This window comes from Nerophis lumbriciformis, linkage group LG04 (genome assembly GCF_033978685.3).
Source record: "Nerophis lumbriciformis linkage group LG04, RoL_Nlum_v2.1, whole genome shotgun sequence".
In the NCBI taxonomy this organism is placed as follows: Eukaryota; Metazoa; Chordata; class Actinopteri; order Syngnathiformes; family Syngnathidae; genus Nerophis; species Nerophis lumbriciformis.
In genome coordinates, this window is record NC_084551.2 from 58,017,163 (window position 1) to 58,035,000 (window position 17,838).

General features: G+C 37.5%; 1 protein-coding gene across 3 annotated transcripts in view; it reads right to left on the minus strand.

Annotated features, from left to right (window-relative positions):
• The window catches only part of dyrk1b (dual-specificity tyrosine-(Y)-phosphorylation regulated kinase 1B), a 117,461-nt gene that overhangs the window by 14,851 nt on the left and 84,772 nt on the right, over window positions 1–17,838 (minus strand). For all 3 annotated transcript variants that reach the window (XM_072913092.1, XM_072913091.1, XM_072913093.1), the window contains exons 7-10: window positions 13,206–13,342; window positions 12,996–13,142; window positions 6,999–7,139; window positions 3,056–3,176 (exon numbers count right to left, since the gene is read on the minus strand). In XM_072913092.1, the coding sequence (XP_072769193.1) occupies window positions 3,056–3,176; window positions 6,999–7,139; window positions 12,996–13,142; window positions 13,206–13,342 (546 nt within the window). The remainder of the gene's footprint in view (window positions 1–3,055; window positions 3,177–6,998; window positions 7,140–12,995; window positions 13,143–13,205; window positions 13,343–17,838) is intronic.

Genomic DNA, 17,838 nt, shown 5'->3' on the forward strand with positions numbered 1-17,838 from the left:
ACTTAGCTTCTACTTCATTCCAGAGAGTCAACTTCTACTTCTTTACAACCACTTAGCTTCTACTTCATTCCAGAGTCAACTTCTACTTCTTTACAACCACTTAGCTTCTACTTCATTCCAGAGTCAACTTCTACTTCTTTACAACCACTTAGATTATACTTCATTCCAGAGTCAACTTCTACTTCTTTACAACCACTTAGCTTCTACTTCATTCCAGAGAGTTAACTTCTACTTCTTTACAACCACTTAGCTTCTACTTCATTCCAGAGTCAACTTCTACTTCTTTACAACCACTTAGCTTCTACTTCATTCCAGAGTCAACTTCTACTTCTTTACAACCACTTAGATTATACTTCATTCCAGAGTCAACTTCTACTTCTTTACAACCACTTACATTCTACTTCATTCCAGAGTCAACTTCTACTTCTTTACAACCACTTAGATTCTACTTCATTCCAGAGTCAACTTCTACTTCTTTACAACCACTTAGATTCTACTTCATTCCAGAGTCAACTTATACTTCTTTACAACCACTTAGCTTCTACTTCATTCCAGAGTCAACTTCTACTTCTTTACAACCACTTACATTCTACTTCATTCCAGAGTCAACTTCTACTTCTTTACAACCACTTAGATTCTACTTCATTCCAGAGTCAACTTCTACTTCTTTACAACCACTTAGCTTCTACTTCATTCCAGAGTCAACTTCTACTTCTTTACAACCACTTAGCTTCTACTTCATTCCAGAGAGTCAACTTCTACTTCTTTACAACCACTTAGCTTCTACTTCATTCCAGAGTCAACTTCTACTTCTTTACAACCACTTAGCTTCTACTTCATTCCAGAGTCAACTTCTACTTCTTTACAACCACTTAGATTATACTTCATTCCAGAGTCAACTTCTACTTCTTTACAACCACTTAGCTTCTACTTCATTCCAGAGAGTTAACTTCTACTTCTTTACAACCACTTAGCTTCTACTTCATTCCAGAGTCAACTTCTACTTCTTTACAACCACTTACATTCTACTTCATTCCAGAGTCAACTTCTACTTCTTTACAACCACTTACATTCTACTTCATTCCAGAGTCAACTTCTACTTCTTTACAACCACTTAGATTCTACTTCATTCCAGAGTCAACTTATACTTCTTTACAACCACTTACATTCTACTTCATTCCAGAGTCAACTTCTACTTCTTTACAACCACTTAGATTCTACTTCATTCCAGAGTCAACTTCTACTTCTTTACAACCACTTAGATTCTACTTCATTCCAGAGTCAACTTATACTTCTTTACAACCACTTAGCTTCTACTTCATTCCAGAGTCAACTTCTACTTCTTTACAACCACTTAGATTCTACTTCATTCCAGAGTCAACTTCTACTTCTTTACAACCACTTAGCTTCTACTTCATTCCAGAGTCAACTTATACTTCTTTACAACCACTTAGCTTCTACTTCATTCCAGAGAGTCAACTTCTACTTCTTTACAATCACTTAGCTTCTACTTCATTCCAGAGTCAACTTCTACTTCTTTACAACCACTTAGCTTCTACTTCATTCCAGAGTCAACTTCTACTTCTTTACAACCACTTAGCTTCTACTTCATTCCAGAGTTAACTTCTACTTCTTTACAACCACTTAGCTTCTACTTCATTCCAGAGAGTCAACTTCTACTTCTTTACAACCACTTAGCTTCTACTTCATTCCAGAGTCAACTTCTACTTCTTTACAACCACTTAGATTCTACTTCATTCCAGAGTCAACTTCTACTTCTTTACAACCACTTAGCTTCTACTTCATTCCAGAGTCAACTTCTACTTCTTTACAACCACTTAGCCTCTACTTATTCCAGAGAGTCAACTTCTACTTATTTACAACCACTTAGCTTCTACTTCATTCCAGAGTCAACTTCTACTGCTTTACAACCACTTAGCTTCTACTTCATTCCAGAGTCAACTTCTACTTCTTCACAACCACTTAGCTTCTACTTCATTCCAGAGAGTCAACTTCTACTTCTTTCCAACCACTTAGCTTCTACTTCATTCCAGAGTCAACTTCTACTTCTTCACAACCACTTAGCTTCTACTTCATTCCAGAGAGTTAACTTCTACTTCACTCCAGAGAGTCAACTTCTACTTCATTCCAGAGAGTTAACTTCTACTTCACTCCAGAGAATCATCTTCTACTTCATTCCAGAGTCAACTTCTACTTCACTCCAGAGAGTCAACTTCTACTTCATTCCAGAGAGTCATCTTCTACTTCACTCCAGAGAGTTAACTTCTACTTCATTCCACAGAGTTACATTATGTTTAATTTTAGAGAGTTAAGTTCTTCTTAATTACACAGTTGAAGTTCTACCTAATTCTAGAGAATTGAGTTGTACTTCATTCTAGAGTTAAGCTCTACTTAATTATAGAGAGTAATGTTCTACTTAATTATAGAGAGTAATGTTCTACTTAATTATAGAGAGTAATGTTCTATTTAATTGCAGGGAATTAAGTTCTTCTTAATTCCAGAGTTAAGTTGTACTCTGTCATGTACTCTATCATGTACTCCATCATGTATTACATCATGTACTCTGTCATGTACTCTATCATGTACTCCATCATGTACTCCGTCATGTACTCCGTCATGTACTCCATCATGTACCCTGTCATGTACTCTATCATGTACCCTGTCAGGTACTCTGTCAAGTAGTTGTTGGTGTAGTCTGTCATGTACTCTGTCAGGTAGTTGTTGAGGTAGTCTGTCATGTACTTAGTCATGTACTTAGTCAGGTAGTTGTTGATGTAGTCTGTCATGTACTTAGTCAAGTAGACCTGTGTGTGTGTCACACGGTGAAACAAGCAAAGGTCCTCTTCACTCATTAGCTTAGTGATCAGAGTTTACACCATCATGGTATGACTTCTTCTGATTCCTGCTCAGATGCTTTTCAGCCAGCAGATGTCGCCATCATCATCATCATGCAGCTGCTGAGTGTGCCACACACTCCCTCATGCAGCTGCTGAGTGTGCCACACACTCCCTCACATCTTGTTGTCATCACATACCTTTAAACTTCAGGTAGTCACAGGGGGCGTGTCCTGCCTCTCCTGCTCTCCGCCCCCCAGGACCCCCGGTCTCCACACCCAGGATCTCGTGAAGACGCCGCGTGGCTGGGGGCTTGTACTCCTACACACACACACACACACACACACACACACACACACACACACACACACACACAAAATGTATTTACTTCTTTATTACTTGAAGTGAATCAGTTGTAATAAAAGTACATCTATGTAAATGTAAAACATAGTTGTAATAAAAGTACATAAATGTGAAACGTAGTATGATGTATATAAATGTAAAGTATGATGTATATAAATGTCAAGTATGATGTATATAAATGTCAAGTATCCATCCATCTTCTTCCGCTTATCCGAGGTCGAGTCGCGGGGGCAGCAGCCTAAGAGAAGCCCAGACTTCCCTCTCCCCAGCCACTTCGTCCAGCTTCTCCCGGGGGATCCCGAGGCGTTCCCAGGCCAGCCGGGAGACATAGTCTTCCCAACGTGTCCTGGGTCTTCCCCGTGGCCTCCTACCGGTCGGACGTGCCCTAAACACCTCCCTAGGGAGGCGTTCGGGTGGCATCCTGACCAGATGTTGAACCACCTCATCTGGCTCCTCTCCATGTGGAGGAGCAGCGGCTTTACTTTGAGTTCCTCCCGGATGACAGAGCTTCTCACCCTATCTCTAAGGGAGAGACCCGCCACCCGGCGGAGGAAACTCATTTGGGCCGCTTGTACCCGTGATCTTGTCCTTTCGGTCATAACCCAAAGCTCATGACCATAGGTGAGGATGGGAACGTAGATCGACCGCTAAATCGAGAGCTTTGCCTTCCGGCTCAGCTCCTTCTTCACCACAACGGATCGATACAGCGTCCGCAGTACTGAAGACGCCGCACCGATCCGCCTGTCGATCTCACGATCCACTCTTCCCTCACTCGTGAACAAGACTCCGAGGTACTTGAACTCCTCCACTTGGAGCAGGGTCTCCTCCCCAACCCGGAAATGGCACTCCACCCTTTTCCGGGCGAGAACCATGGACTCGGACTTGGAGGTGCTGATTCTCATCCCAGTCGCTTCACACTCGGCTGCGAACCGATCCAGTGAGAGCTGAAGATCCTGGCCAGATGAAGCCATCAGGACCACATCATGTTTAAAAAGCAGAGACCTAATCCTGCAGCCACCAAACCGGATCCACTCAATGGCCTCACTGCACCCAGAACTTCTGTCCATAAAAGTTCAGAACAGAATGGGTGACAAAGGGCAGCCTTGGCGGAGTCCAACCCTCACTGGAAACGTGTCCGACTTACTGCCGGCAATGCGGACCGCCACAATAAGACAGTCCGATACCCCATACTCTCTGAGCACTCCCCACAGGACTTCCCGAGGGACACGGTCCAATGCCTTCTCCAAGTCCACAAAGCACATGTAGACTGGTTGGGCAAACTCCCATGCACCCTCAAGGACCCTGCCCAGAGTATAGAGCTGGTCCACAGTTCCACGACCAGGACAAAAACCACACTGTTCCTCCTGAATCTGAGGTTGGACTATCCGGCGTAGCCTCCTCTCCAGTACACCTGAATAGACCTTACCGGGAAGGCTGAGGAGTGTGATGTATATAAATGTCAAGTATGATGTATATAAATGTCAAGTATGATGAATATAAATGTCAAGTATGATGTATATAAATGTCAAGTATGATGTATATAAATGTCAAGTATGATGAATATAAATGTCAAGTATGATGAATATAAATGTCAAGTATGATGTATATAAATGTCAAGTATGATGAATATAAATGTCAAGTATGGTGTATATAAATGTCAAGTATGATGTATATAAATGTAAAATATGATGTATATAAATGTAAAGTATGATGAATATGAATGTAAAGTATGATGAATATAAATGTCAAGTATGATGAATATAAATGTCAAGTATGATGTATATAAATGTCAAGTATGATGTATATAAATGTCAAGTATGATGAATATAAATGTCAAGTATGATGTATATAAATGTCAAGTATGATGTATATAAATGTCAAGTATGATGTATATAAATGTAAAATATGATGTATATAAATGTAAAGCATGATGAATATAAATGTCAAGTATGATGTGTATAAATGTCAAGTATGATGAATATAAATGTCAAGTATGATGTGTATAAATGTCAAGTATGATGAATATAAATGTCAAGTATGATGTATATAAATGTAAAGTATGATGTATATAAATGTCAAGTATGATGTATATAAATGTCAAGTATGATGTATATAAATGTAAAGTACGATGTATATAAATGTAAAGTATGATGAATATAAATGTCAAGTATGATGAATATAAACGTCAAGTATGATGTATATAAATGTCAAGTATGATGTATATAAATGTAAAATATGATGTATATAAATGTAAAGCATGATGAATATAAATGTCAAGTATGATGTATATAAATGTCAAGTATGATGTACTGTATATAAATGTCAAGTATGATGAATATGAATGTAAAGTATGATGTATATAAATGTCAAGTATGATGTATATAAATGTCAAGTATGATGAATATAAATGTCAAGTATGATGTATATAAATGTCAAGTATGATGTATATAAATGTCAAGTATGATGTATATAAATGTCAAGTATGATGAATATAAATGTCAAGTATGATGAATATAAATGTCAAGTATGATGAATATAAATGTCAAGTATGATGTATATAAATGTCAAGTATGATGTATATAAATGTCAAGTATGATGAATATAAATGTCAAGTATGATGTATATAAATGTCAAGTATGATGTATATAAATGTCAAGTATGATGTATATAAATGTAAAATATGATGTATATAAATGTAAAGCATGATGAATATAAATGTCAAGTATGATGTGTATAAATGTCAAGTATGATGAATATAAATGTCAAGTATGATGAATATAAATGTCAAGTATGATGTATATAAATGTAAAGTATGATGCATATAAATGTCAAGTATGATGTATATAAATGTCAAGTATGATGTATATAAATGTAAAGTACGATGTATATAAATGTAAAGTATGATGAATATAAATGTCAAGTATGATGAATATAAATGTCAAGTATGATGTATATAAATGTCAAGTATGATGTATATAAATGTAAAATATGATGTATATAAATGTAAAGCATGATGAATATAAATGTCAAGTATGATGTATATAAATGTCAAGTATGATGTACTGTATATAAATGTCAAGTATGATGAATATGAATGTAAAGTATGATGTATATAAATGTCAAGTATGATGTATATAAATGTCAAGTATGATGTATATAAATTTCAAGTATGAATATAAATGTCAAGTATGATGTATATAAATGTCAAGTATGATGTATATAAATGTAAAGTACGATGTATATAAATGTAAAGTATGATGAATATAAATGTCAAGTGTGATGTATATAAATGTCAAGTATGATGTATATAAATGTAAAGTACGATGTATATAAATGTAAAGTATGATATATATATATATATAAATGTCAAGTATGATGTTTATAAATGTCAAGTTTGATGTATATAAATGTCAAGTACGATGTATATAAATGTAAAGTATGATGAATATAAATGTCAAGTATGATGAATATAAATGTCAAGTATGATGTATATAAATGTCAAGTATGATGTATATAAATGTAAAGCACGATGTATATAAATGTAAAGTATGATGAATATAAATGTCAAGTATGTTGTATATAAATGTCAAGTATGATGTATATAAATGTAAAGTACAATGTATATAAATGTAAAGTATGATATATATATAAATGTCAAGTATGATGTTTATAAATGTCAAGTTTGATGTATATAAATGTCAAGTATGATGTATATAAATGATGTATGTAAATGTAGAGTATGATGTATATAAATGATGTATATAAATATCAAGTATATACCTTCTTGATGTCCTTGTTCTTCTTGACAGTCCACAGACCGTCTGACAACTTGTCAAAATACTTCCTGGCTTTAGGAGCTGCATCCAACATGTGACTGGCAGGCACGCCCAGAACTTCTACGATCTTGTTCATCTGGTCAACCTGAACACACAAACATATACTATTAGCATCATTTTTAATACTATTAGCATCATTTTATATGCTATTATTACCATTTTGTATACTATTATACACCATCATTTTACATACTATTATTACCATTTTATATACTATTATACACCATCATTTTATATACTATTATACACCATCATTTTATATACTATTATACACCATCATTTTATATACTATTATACACCATCATTTTGTATACTATTATACACCATCATTTTATATACTATTATTACCATTTTATATACTATTATACACCATCATTTTATATACTATTATACACCATCATTTTATATACTATTATACACCATCATTTTTTATACTATTATACACCATAATTTTACATACTATTATTACCATTTTATATACTATTATACACCATCATTTTATATATTATTATACACTATCATTTTATATACTATTATATATACCATCATTTTACATACTATTATCATTTCATATACTATTATACACCATCATTTTACATACTATTATTACCATTTTATATACTATTATTACCATCTTTTTATATACTATTATACACCATCATTTTATATACTATTATAACCATTTTATATACTATTATACACCATCATTTTACATACTATTATTATCATTTTATATACTATTATTACCATTATTTTATATACTATTATAATCATTTTATATACTATTATACACCATCATTTTATATACTATCATTATCATTTTATATACAATTATTATCATCATTTTAAATACTATTATTACCATCACTTTATATACTATTATACACCATCATTAGCATTTTATATACAATTGTACACTATTATCATCATTTGATATACTATTATACACTATTATCATTACTCAGTGGCCTAGTGGTTAGAGTGTCCGCCCTGAGATGGGTAGGTCAGACTATAAAAATGGGAGCCATTACCTCCCTGCTTGACACTCAGCATCAAGGCTTGGAATTGGGGGTTAAATCACCAAAAATGATTCCGTGGGTGTGGGCACCGCTGCTGCTCACTGCTCCCCTCACCTCCCAGGGGGTGATCAAGGGGATGGGTCAAATGCAGAGGACAAATTTCACCACACCTAGTGTGTGTGTGACTATCATTGCTACTTTAACTTTAACTTGATATACTATTATACACTATTATCATTTTATATACTATTATACACTACTATTATAATTTTATATACTATTATACACTACTTTTATCATTTTATATACTATTATACACTACTATTATCATTTTCTTTACAAAAGCCAAAAGCAGTGAAGTTGTCATGTTGTGTAAATAGTAAATAAAAAGAGAATACAACAAATCCTTTTCAACTTATATTCAATTGGGGTCTTATGGCCACGTATGTGGACACTTATACTGCCATTTGGTGGTGGCAGAAGAGTAGAACATACAATGGATTTTGGAAAACAAAGTGTAAAAATAAGAATTAGCATGTCACTACACATGAAGTACACGTTTGTGTACTTATGGACTAAGTACATCATATAAAAATATGATTTTTAATTTGTATTCTAATTAGGGTCCAATAAGCCCAAATAGCAAAGAGAAATACAAAAAGCATGTCAACAAACAGCTTGGGCATTAAGAGGTTAAAGCAACACTCACACTTTTTATTCACACAACCTGACAACTTCACTGCTCTTCTACTTTGTACTATGATGTACTTGTGTGTGTATACTATGGTGTACTTGTGTGTGTATACTATGGTGTACTTGTGTGTGTATACTATGGTGTACTTGTGTGTGTATACTATGGTGTACTTGTGTGTACCTTGTTGGAGCCACATGAAGAGAGGTTCTCCAGTGTGCATATATATACTTGTGTGTATATACTATGATGTACTTGTGTATACTATGGTGTACTTGTGTATACTATAGTGTACTATGGTGTGTACCTCGTTAGATCCACTGTAGAGAGGTTCTCTAATGTGCATATAATATACTTGTGTGTAGATACTATGGTGTACTATGGTGTGTACCTCATTAGAACCACTGTAGAGAGATTCTCCAGTGTGCTTATAATACTGAATACTTGTGTGTAGATACTATGGTGTACTTGTGTATACTATAGTGTGTACCTCATTAGAACCACTGTCGAGAGGTTCTTCAGTGTGCTTATAATACTGTATACTTGTGTGTAGATACCAGAGGTGTGGACTCGAGTCACATGACTTGGACTCGAGTCAGACTCGAGTCATGAATTTGATGACTTTAGACTCGACTTGACAAAATGTAAAAAGACTTGCAACTCGACTTAGACTTTAACATCAATGACTTGTGACTTCACTTGGACTTGAGCCTTTTGAATTGACATGACTTGACATGACTTGCTACTTTCCCCAAAACCCAAAGATGAAAAAGTTATTCGGGAGCGCTCCGTATTTTTCATTGTGTACTTGTCTATCAGCGTTGCGTGTGTCAGCTGGTGTGGTCTCAGTACAACAGCCAATCAAATTAGATCTACTTTGTTTTCATCACACAGCATTCATCCAATCAAATTGCAGGACAACCAACGAAGAAGACACGTCCAAACCACACGCCAGTGAACAAAAAATGATACCTAAAATAATTTTGTTTGGGTATAAAAATTACGAGGTGGTCAACACAAAACGGTTTGCAGTATGCAACACATACGGTTCGAAAATTACTGATGGAGAGGCAACAACTTCCAACTTCGTCCGGCATTTGAAGTTCACAAAGAACGGTAAGTTTTGAATGTAAGATAACGTTTATTGACTTTTTTTGCTGTGTAGTTAAATCAGTGAGGCTGTAAACTCACTGCTAACGTTATAACGTTATTGCAAACACGGGAATCTGTTGCAGTTCACTACCTTATTCATACTTTTTGTTCAGTGATTTTTTTTAAGCAGGGTTACGTTAGTCAATATATCACACGTAACGTTAGACGGCGGTCAGCAGCACCGCATATTTTAGCCACCGAAAAAAAGACAAAAATAGTAAAATAAAGGTCAGTTAAAATGTATACTATATTATGAATATGTGTACCGTTTTAGCTAGCTTTCTGACATACTGTTGGTTGTTTACCTCAGTGGTCCTCAACCACCGGGCCGCAGCCCGGTACTGGTCCGTGGATCGATTGGTATCGGGCCGCACAAGAAATACATTTTTTTCTTTTCTTTTTTTAATTAAATCAACATAAAAAACACAAGATACACTTACAAGTAGTGCACCAACCCAAAACAACTCTCTCCCCCCTTGTTCTGGGCATTGAACATGAAGACTCTTCCTTCACTGTTCCGAGTGGCTATGAGAGTCTTGGCAGTGCCTGCCTCCAGTGCTCCAGTGGAGCGAGTTTTCAGCCATGGTGGCATCATACTACGCCCCCATCGTGCACAAATGACTGACAGACTCTTGGCTAATTTGGTCTTTTGCAAATGCAATGCAGCATAGGGCCCTGACATATAAAAAGTACAACTTTTTTGTTATGTTCACGTATATGTCATGTTTTTTCAATGTTAACACTTTTGTACAAATAAGTACATTTGCACTTTATTTTTCAATGTGTTTGTTCTGTAAAGGAATGAGTTAATGTTTAAAATGACTGGTTAATAGTGCTATTATAAAGTGCAATGTCAGCACAATTTTCTTTCCTGCAATTTAAAATGCACTTGGGTTGTACTTGTATAGCGCTTTTCTACCTTCAAGGTACTCAAAGCGCTTTGACACTACTTCCACATTTACCCATTCACACACACATTCACACACTGTTTAATAAATAAATACAGCGTTTGAAAAGCATACACAATCTGTGTTAATATATTAGTCTGTGGTTAAAAGGACTTGAAAGGACTCGAAACTCAAAATGCAGGACTTAGGACTTGACTTGAGACTTTCCAGTCTTGACTTTGGACTTGACTCGGGGCTTGCCTGTCTTGACTCGGGACTTGACTCGGACTTGAGGGCAAAGACTTGAGACTTACTTGTGACTTGCAAAACAATGACTTGGTCCCACCTCTGGTAGATACTATGGTGTACTTGTGTATACTCTAGTGTGTACCTCATTAGAACCACTGTAGAGAGGTTCTTCAGTGTGCTTATAATACTGTATACTTGTGTGTAGATACTATGGTGTACTTGTGCATACTATGGTGTGTACCTCATTAGAACCACTGTAGAGAGGTTCTCCAGTGTGCTTATAATACTGTATACTTGTGTGTAAATACTATAGTGTACTTGTGTGTACCTCGTTGGAACCACATGAAGAGAGGTTCTCCAGTGTGCATATAATATACTTGTATGTAGATATTATGGTGTACTATGGTATACTATGGTGTGTACCTCATTAGAACCACTGAAGAGAGGTTCTCCAGTGTGCATGTAATATACTTGTGTGTGTTTACTATGGTGTACTACGTTAGAACCACTTAAGAGAGGTTCTCCAGTGTGCATCTCCACCAGGATACATCCCAGAGACCACATGTGTATATTATATACTTGTGTGTAGATACTAAGGTGTACTATGGTATACTATGATGTGTCCCTCTTTAGAACCACTGAAGAGAGGTTCTCCAGTGTGCATATAATATACTTGTGTGTAGATACTATGGTGTACTATGGTATACTATGGTGTGTACCTCGTTAGAACCACTGAAAAGAGGTTCTCCAGTGTGCATATAATATACTTGTGTGTGTATACTATGGTGTACTATGGTGTGTACCTCGTTAGAACCACTTAAGAGAGGTTCTCCAGTGTGCATCTCCACCAGGATGCATCCCAGAGACCACATGTGTATATTATATATTTGTGTGTAGATACTAAGGTGTACTATGGTATACAAGGTGTGTACCTCGTTAGAACCACTGAAGAGGGGTTCTCCAGTGTGCATATAGGTACTATGGTGTACTATGGTATACTATGGTGTGTACCTCGTTAGAACCACTGAAGAGAGGTTCTCCAGTATGCATGTAATATACTTGTGTGTAGATACTATGGTGTACTATGGTGTGTACCTCGTTAGAACCACTTAGGAGAGGTTCTCCAGTGTGCATCTCCACCAGGATGCATCCCAGAGACCACAAGTGTATATTATATACTTGTGTGTAGATACTATGGTGTACTATGGTATACCATGGTGTGTAGCTTGTTAGAACCACTGAACAGAGGTTCTCCAGTGTGCATATAATATACTTGTGTGTAGATACTATGGTGTACTATGGTGTGTACCTCGTTAGAACCACTGAAGAGGGGTTCTCCAATGTGCATATAGGTACTATGGTGTACTATGGTATACTATGGTGTGTACCTCGTTAGAACCACTGAAGAGGGGTTCTCCAATGTGCATATAGGTACTATGGTGTACTATGGTATACTATGGTGTGTACCTTGTTTGAACCACTGAAGAGAGGTTCTCCAGTGTGCATGTAATATACTTGTGTGTAGATACTATGGTGTACTATGGTGTACTATGGTGTGTACCTCGTTAGAACCACTTAGGAGAGGTTCTCCAGTGTGCATCTCCACCAGGATGCATCCCAGAGACCACATGTGTATATTATATACTTGTGTGTAGATACTATGGTGTACTATGGTATACTATGGTGTGTAGCTTGTTAGAACCACTGAACAGAGGTTCTCCAGTGTGCATATAATATACTTGTGTGTAGATACTATGGTGTACTATGGTGTGTACCTCGTTAGAACCACTGAAGAGGGGTTCTCCAATGTGCATATGATATACTTGTGTGTAGATACTATGGTGTACTATGGTGTGTACCTCGTTAGAACCACTGAAGAGGGGTTCTCCAATGTGCATATGATATACTTGTGTGTAGATACTATGGTGTACTATGGTGTGTACCTCGTTAGAACCACTGAAGAGAGGTTCTCCAGTGTGCATCTCCACCAGGATGCATCCCAGAGACCACATATCGATGGCCAGGTCGTAGGGCATTCCCAGAAGGACCTCAGGGGAGCGGTAGAACCTGCTCTGGATGTACTGGTAGATCTGAGGGCAACCAAGGACTTGGTCAGTCTTGCTGCAAGTCCAGGACATACGACTGGGACTCACCCTCTGGCCCAGCTGGCAGGACGATCCAAAGTCCACGATCTTGATGGCAGACCTCTTGGGGTTACACAGCAAGATGTTCTCTGGTTTCAAGTCGCAGTGGATGATGGACAGTTCTGGTGTGGCCAGGAATAATAGTGCTGTGGACAATATACATACACATATATATATATATATTTATACATGTCTTAATAAGATTATCCAAAAAATAGTGCTCGATACCGTGGTAGAGCGCAATATATGTATGTGTGGGAAAAAAATCACAAGACTACTTCATCTCTACAGGCCTGTTTCATGAGGGGTTCCCTCAATCATCAGGAGATTTTTAAAAATCTTAAAATCTTAAAATTTTAAAATCTCCTGATGATTGAGGGAACCCCTCATGAAACAGGCCTGTAGAGATGAAGTAGTATTGTGATTTTTTTCCCACACATACATATATATATTTATACATATATGTATTTATACCGTATTTCCTTGAATTGCCGCCGGGTATATAGTATGCACCTGCCTAGAATTACCGCCGGGTCAAACTCCATCCATCCATCCATTTTCTACCGCTTATTCCCTTCGGGGTCGCGGGGGGCGCCGGAGCCTATCGCAGCTACAATTGGGCGGAAGGTGGGGTACACCCTGGACAAGTCGCCACCTCATCGCAGGGCCCGGGTCAAACTCGTTTGGCAAAATACTTAGCATATGCCTAGAATTACCGCCGGGTCAAACTCGTCACGTCACGAGTGACACTTCACCTGTCATCATTTTCAAAATGGAGGAGGCTGATTTCAATCATTTAAAATGGCATAAAGGGAAGAAGATAAAGAGCTATTCAGTAGGATTTAAGGTCCAAGCTATTGACAATGCTAAAAAGAACAGTAAGCAGCTATGTTTTATTAATATACCGTAGCTGCGTGTGTCAAATATGAGTCATTAAATGACTCCTGGTGGTAGAGGGCGCTAGTGATCCTTCTTGCGACTACTCGGCTGCAGAAGAAGTGACAACAAGCAGCAACAGTTAGCAGCGATCCTTTATTTTTTCCTCTCGCCTGGACTTTTAACATGGAGGATCACATATCTAAAATAAAACAATTTTCTAAACTGGACTTTCAATGGAAGCAGGAGGTAATACTTAAAGGAAGATCTCCATGGAGACAGAGAGACTTTTAAAACTGAAGAAAGATAAGGAAGACTTCTATAAACAAGTTATCGATGCTTTTGTTCAAAAGGAGCTGCGCATGATCTTCATTTATAAGTAAAGGTAAGACCATAATAAAGTTTTTTTTATTAAATGTGCTTTTCATGATGGTATCCTTACATCACACTCAAATTTATAAGCGCAGGCCTAAATTTACTGCATGCCTTTGGTAAGCGCCAGAGTGAGAAGAGGTTTTAAAATAATTAGCGCCCCGGCGCTAATTCAAGGAAATACGGTATATATACTTATTATTATACATCATCAGTGGATGATGGACAGTTCTGGTGAATAATAGTGCTGTGGACAATAAGATTATTATTATTATATCTATATTACATATTATTATATCTATATTACATATATGCAAATATTATATCTATATTACATATTATTATATGTATATTACATATATGCACATATTATATCTATATAACATATATGCAAATATTATTATATCTATATTATATACAGGTATATGCAAATATTATTATATCTATATTACATATATGCAGATATTACTATATCTATATTACATATATGCAAATATTATTATATATTTATAACATATTATTATATCTATAATACATATTATTATATCTATATTACATATATGCACATATTATTATTAAAAGGCTTTGATTATCACTAATCTTTGATATCTCTTATTGTGGATCGGTGGAGGGAATACTTCGAAGACCTCCTCAATCCCACCAACACGTCTTCTTATGAGGAAGCAGTGCCTGGGGAGTCTGTGGTGGGCTCTCCTATTTCTGGGGCTGAGGTTGCTGAGGTAGTTGAAAAGCTCCTCGGTGGCAAGGCCCCAGGGGTAGATGAGATCCGCCCGGAGTTCCTTAAGGCTCTGGATGCTGTGGGGCTGTCTTGGTTGACAAGACTCTGCAGCATCGCGTGGACATCGGGGGCGGTACCTCTGGATTGGCAGACCGGGGTGGTGGTTCCTCTCTTTAAGAAGGGGAACCGGAGGGTGTGCTCTAACTATCGTGGGATCACACTCCTCAGCCTTCCCGGTAAGGTCTATTCAGGTGTACTGGAGAGGAGGCTACGCCGGATAGTCGAACCTCGGATTCAGGAGGAACAGTGTGGTTTTCGTCCTGGTCGTGGAACTGTGGACCAGCTCTATACTCTCGGCAGGGTCCTTGAGGGTGCATGGGAGTTTGCCCAACCAGTCTACATGTGTTTTGTGGACTTGGAGAAGACATTCGACCGTGTCCCTCGGGAAGTCCTGTGGGGAGTGCTCAGAGAGTATGGGGTATCGGACTGTCTGATTGTGGCAGTCCGCTCCCTGTATGCTCGGTGCCAGAGCTTGGTCCGCATTGCCGGCAGTAAGTCGGACACGTTTCCAGTGAGGGTTAGACTCCGCCAAGGCTGCCCTTTGTCACCGATTCTGTTCATAACTTTTATGGACAGAATTTCTAGGCGCAGTCAAGGCGTTGAGGGGATCTGGTTTGGTGGCTGCAGGATTAGGTCTCTACTTTTTGCAGATGATGTGGTCCTGATGGCTTCATCTGGCCAGGATCTTCAGCTGTCACTGGATCGGTTCGCAGCCGAGTGTGAAGCGACTGGGATGAGAATCAGCACCTCCAAGTCCGAGTCCATGGTTCTCGCCCGGAAAATGGTGGAGTGCCATCTCCGGGTTGGGGAGGAGATCTTGCCCCAAGTGGAGGAGTTCAAGTACCTCGGAGTCTTGTTCACGAGTGAGGGAAGAGTGGATCGTGAGATCGACAGGCGGATCGGTGCGGCGTCTTCAGTAATGCGGACGCTGTATCGATCCGTTGTGGTGAAGGAGGAGCTGAGCCGGAAGGCAAAGCTCTCAATTTACCGGTCGATCTACGTTCCCATCCTCACCTATGGTCATGAGCTTTGGGTTATGACCGAAAGGACAAGATCACGGGTACAAGCGGCCGAAATGAGTTTCCTCCGCCGGGTGGCGGGGCTCTCCCTTAGAGATAGGGTGAGAAGCTCTGCCATCCGGGGGGAGCTCAAAGTAAAGCCGCTGCTCCTCCACATCGAGAGGAGCCAGATGAGGTGGTTCGGGCATCTGGTCAGGATGCCACCCGAACGCCTCCCTAGGGAGGTGTTTAGGGCACGTCCGACCGGTAGGAGGCCGCGGGGAAGACCCAGGACACGTTGGGAAGACTATGTCTCCCGGCTGGCCTGGGAACGCCTCGGGGTCCCACAGGAAGAGCTAGACGAAGTGGCTGGGGAGAGGGAAGTCTGGGCTTCCCTGCTTAGGCTGCTGCCCCCGCGACCCGACCTCGGATAAGCGGAAGAAGATGGATGGATGGATGGATCTCTTATTGTTTTTCACTAATCTTTGATATCGCTTATTGTTTCTCACTAATCTTTGATATCTCTTATTGTTTTTCACTAATCTTTGATATCGCTTATTGTTTTTCACTAATCTTTGATATCGCTTATTGTTTCTCACTAATCTTTGATATCTCTTATTGTTTCTCACTAATCTTTGATATCTCTTATTGTTTCTCACTAATCTTTGATATCTCTTATTGTTTTTCACTAATCTTTGATATCTCTTATTGTTTCTCACTAATCTTTGATATCTCTTATTGTTTCTCACTAATCTTTGATATCTCTTATTGTTTCTCACTAATCTTTGATATCGTTTATTGTTTCTCACTAATCTTTGATATCTCTTATTGTTTATCACTAATATTTGATATCTCTTATTGTTTCTCACTAATATTTGATATCTCTTATTGTTTATCACTAATCTTTGATATCTCTTATTGTTTATCACTAATCTTTGATATCTCTTATTGTTTATCACTAATCTTTGATATCTCTTATTGTTTATAACTAATCTTTGATATCTCTTATTGTTTATCACTAATCTTTGATATCTCTTATTGTTTCTCACTAATCTTTAATATCTCTTATTGTTTCTCACTAATCTTTGATATCTCTTATTGTTTCTCACTAATCTTTAATATATCTCTTATTGTTTATCACTAATCTTTGATATCTCTTATTGTTTATCACTAATCTTTGATATCTCTTATTGTTTCTCACTAATCTTTGAAATCTCTTATTGTTTCTCACTAATCTTTGATATCTCTTATTGTTTATCACTAATCTTTTATATCTCTTATTGTTTCTCACTAATCTTTGATATCTCTTATTGTTTCTCACTAATATTTGATATCTCTTATTGTTTCTCACTAATATTTGATATCTCTTATTGTTTATCACTAATCTTTGATATCTCTTATTGTTTCTCACTAATCTTTGATATCTCTTATTGTTTATCACTAATCTTTGATATCTCTTATTGTTTATAACTAATCTTTGATATCTCTTATTGTTTATCACTAATCTTTGATATCTCTTATTGTTTCTCACTAATCTTTAATATCTCTTATTGTTTCTCACTAATCTTTGATATCTCTTATTGTTTCTCACTAATCT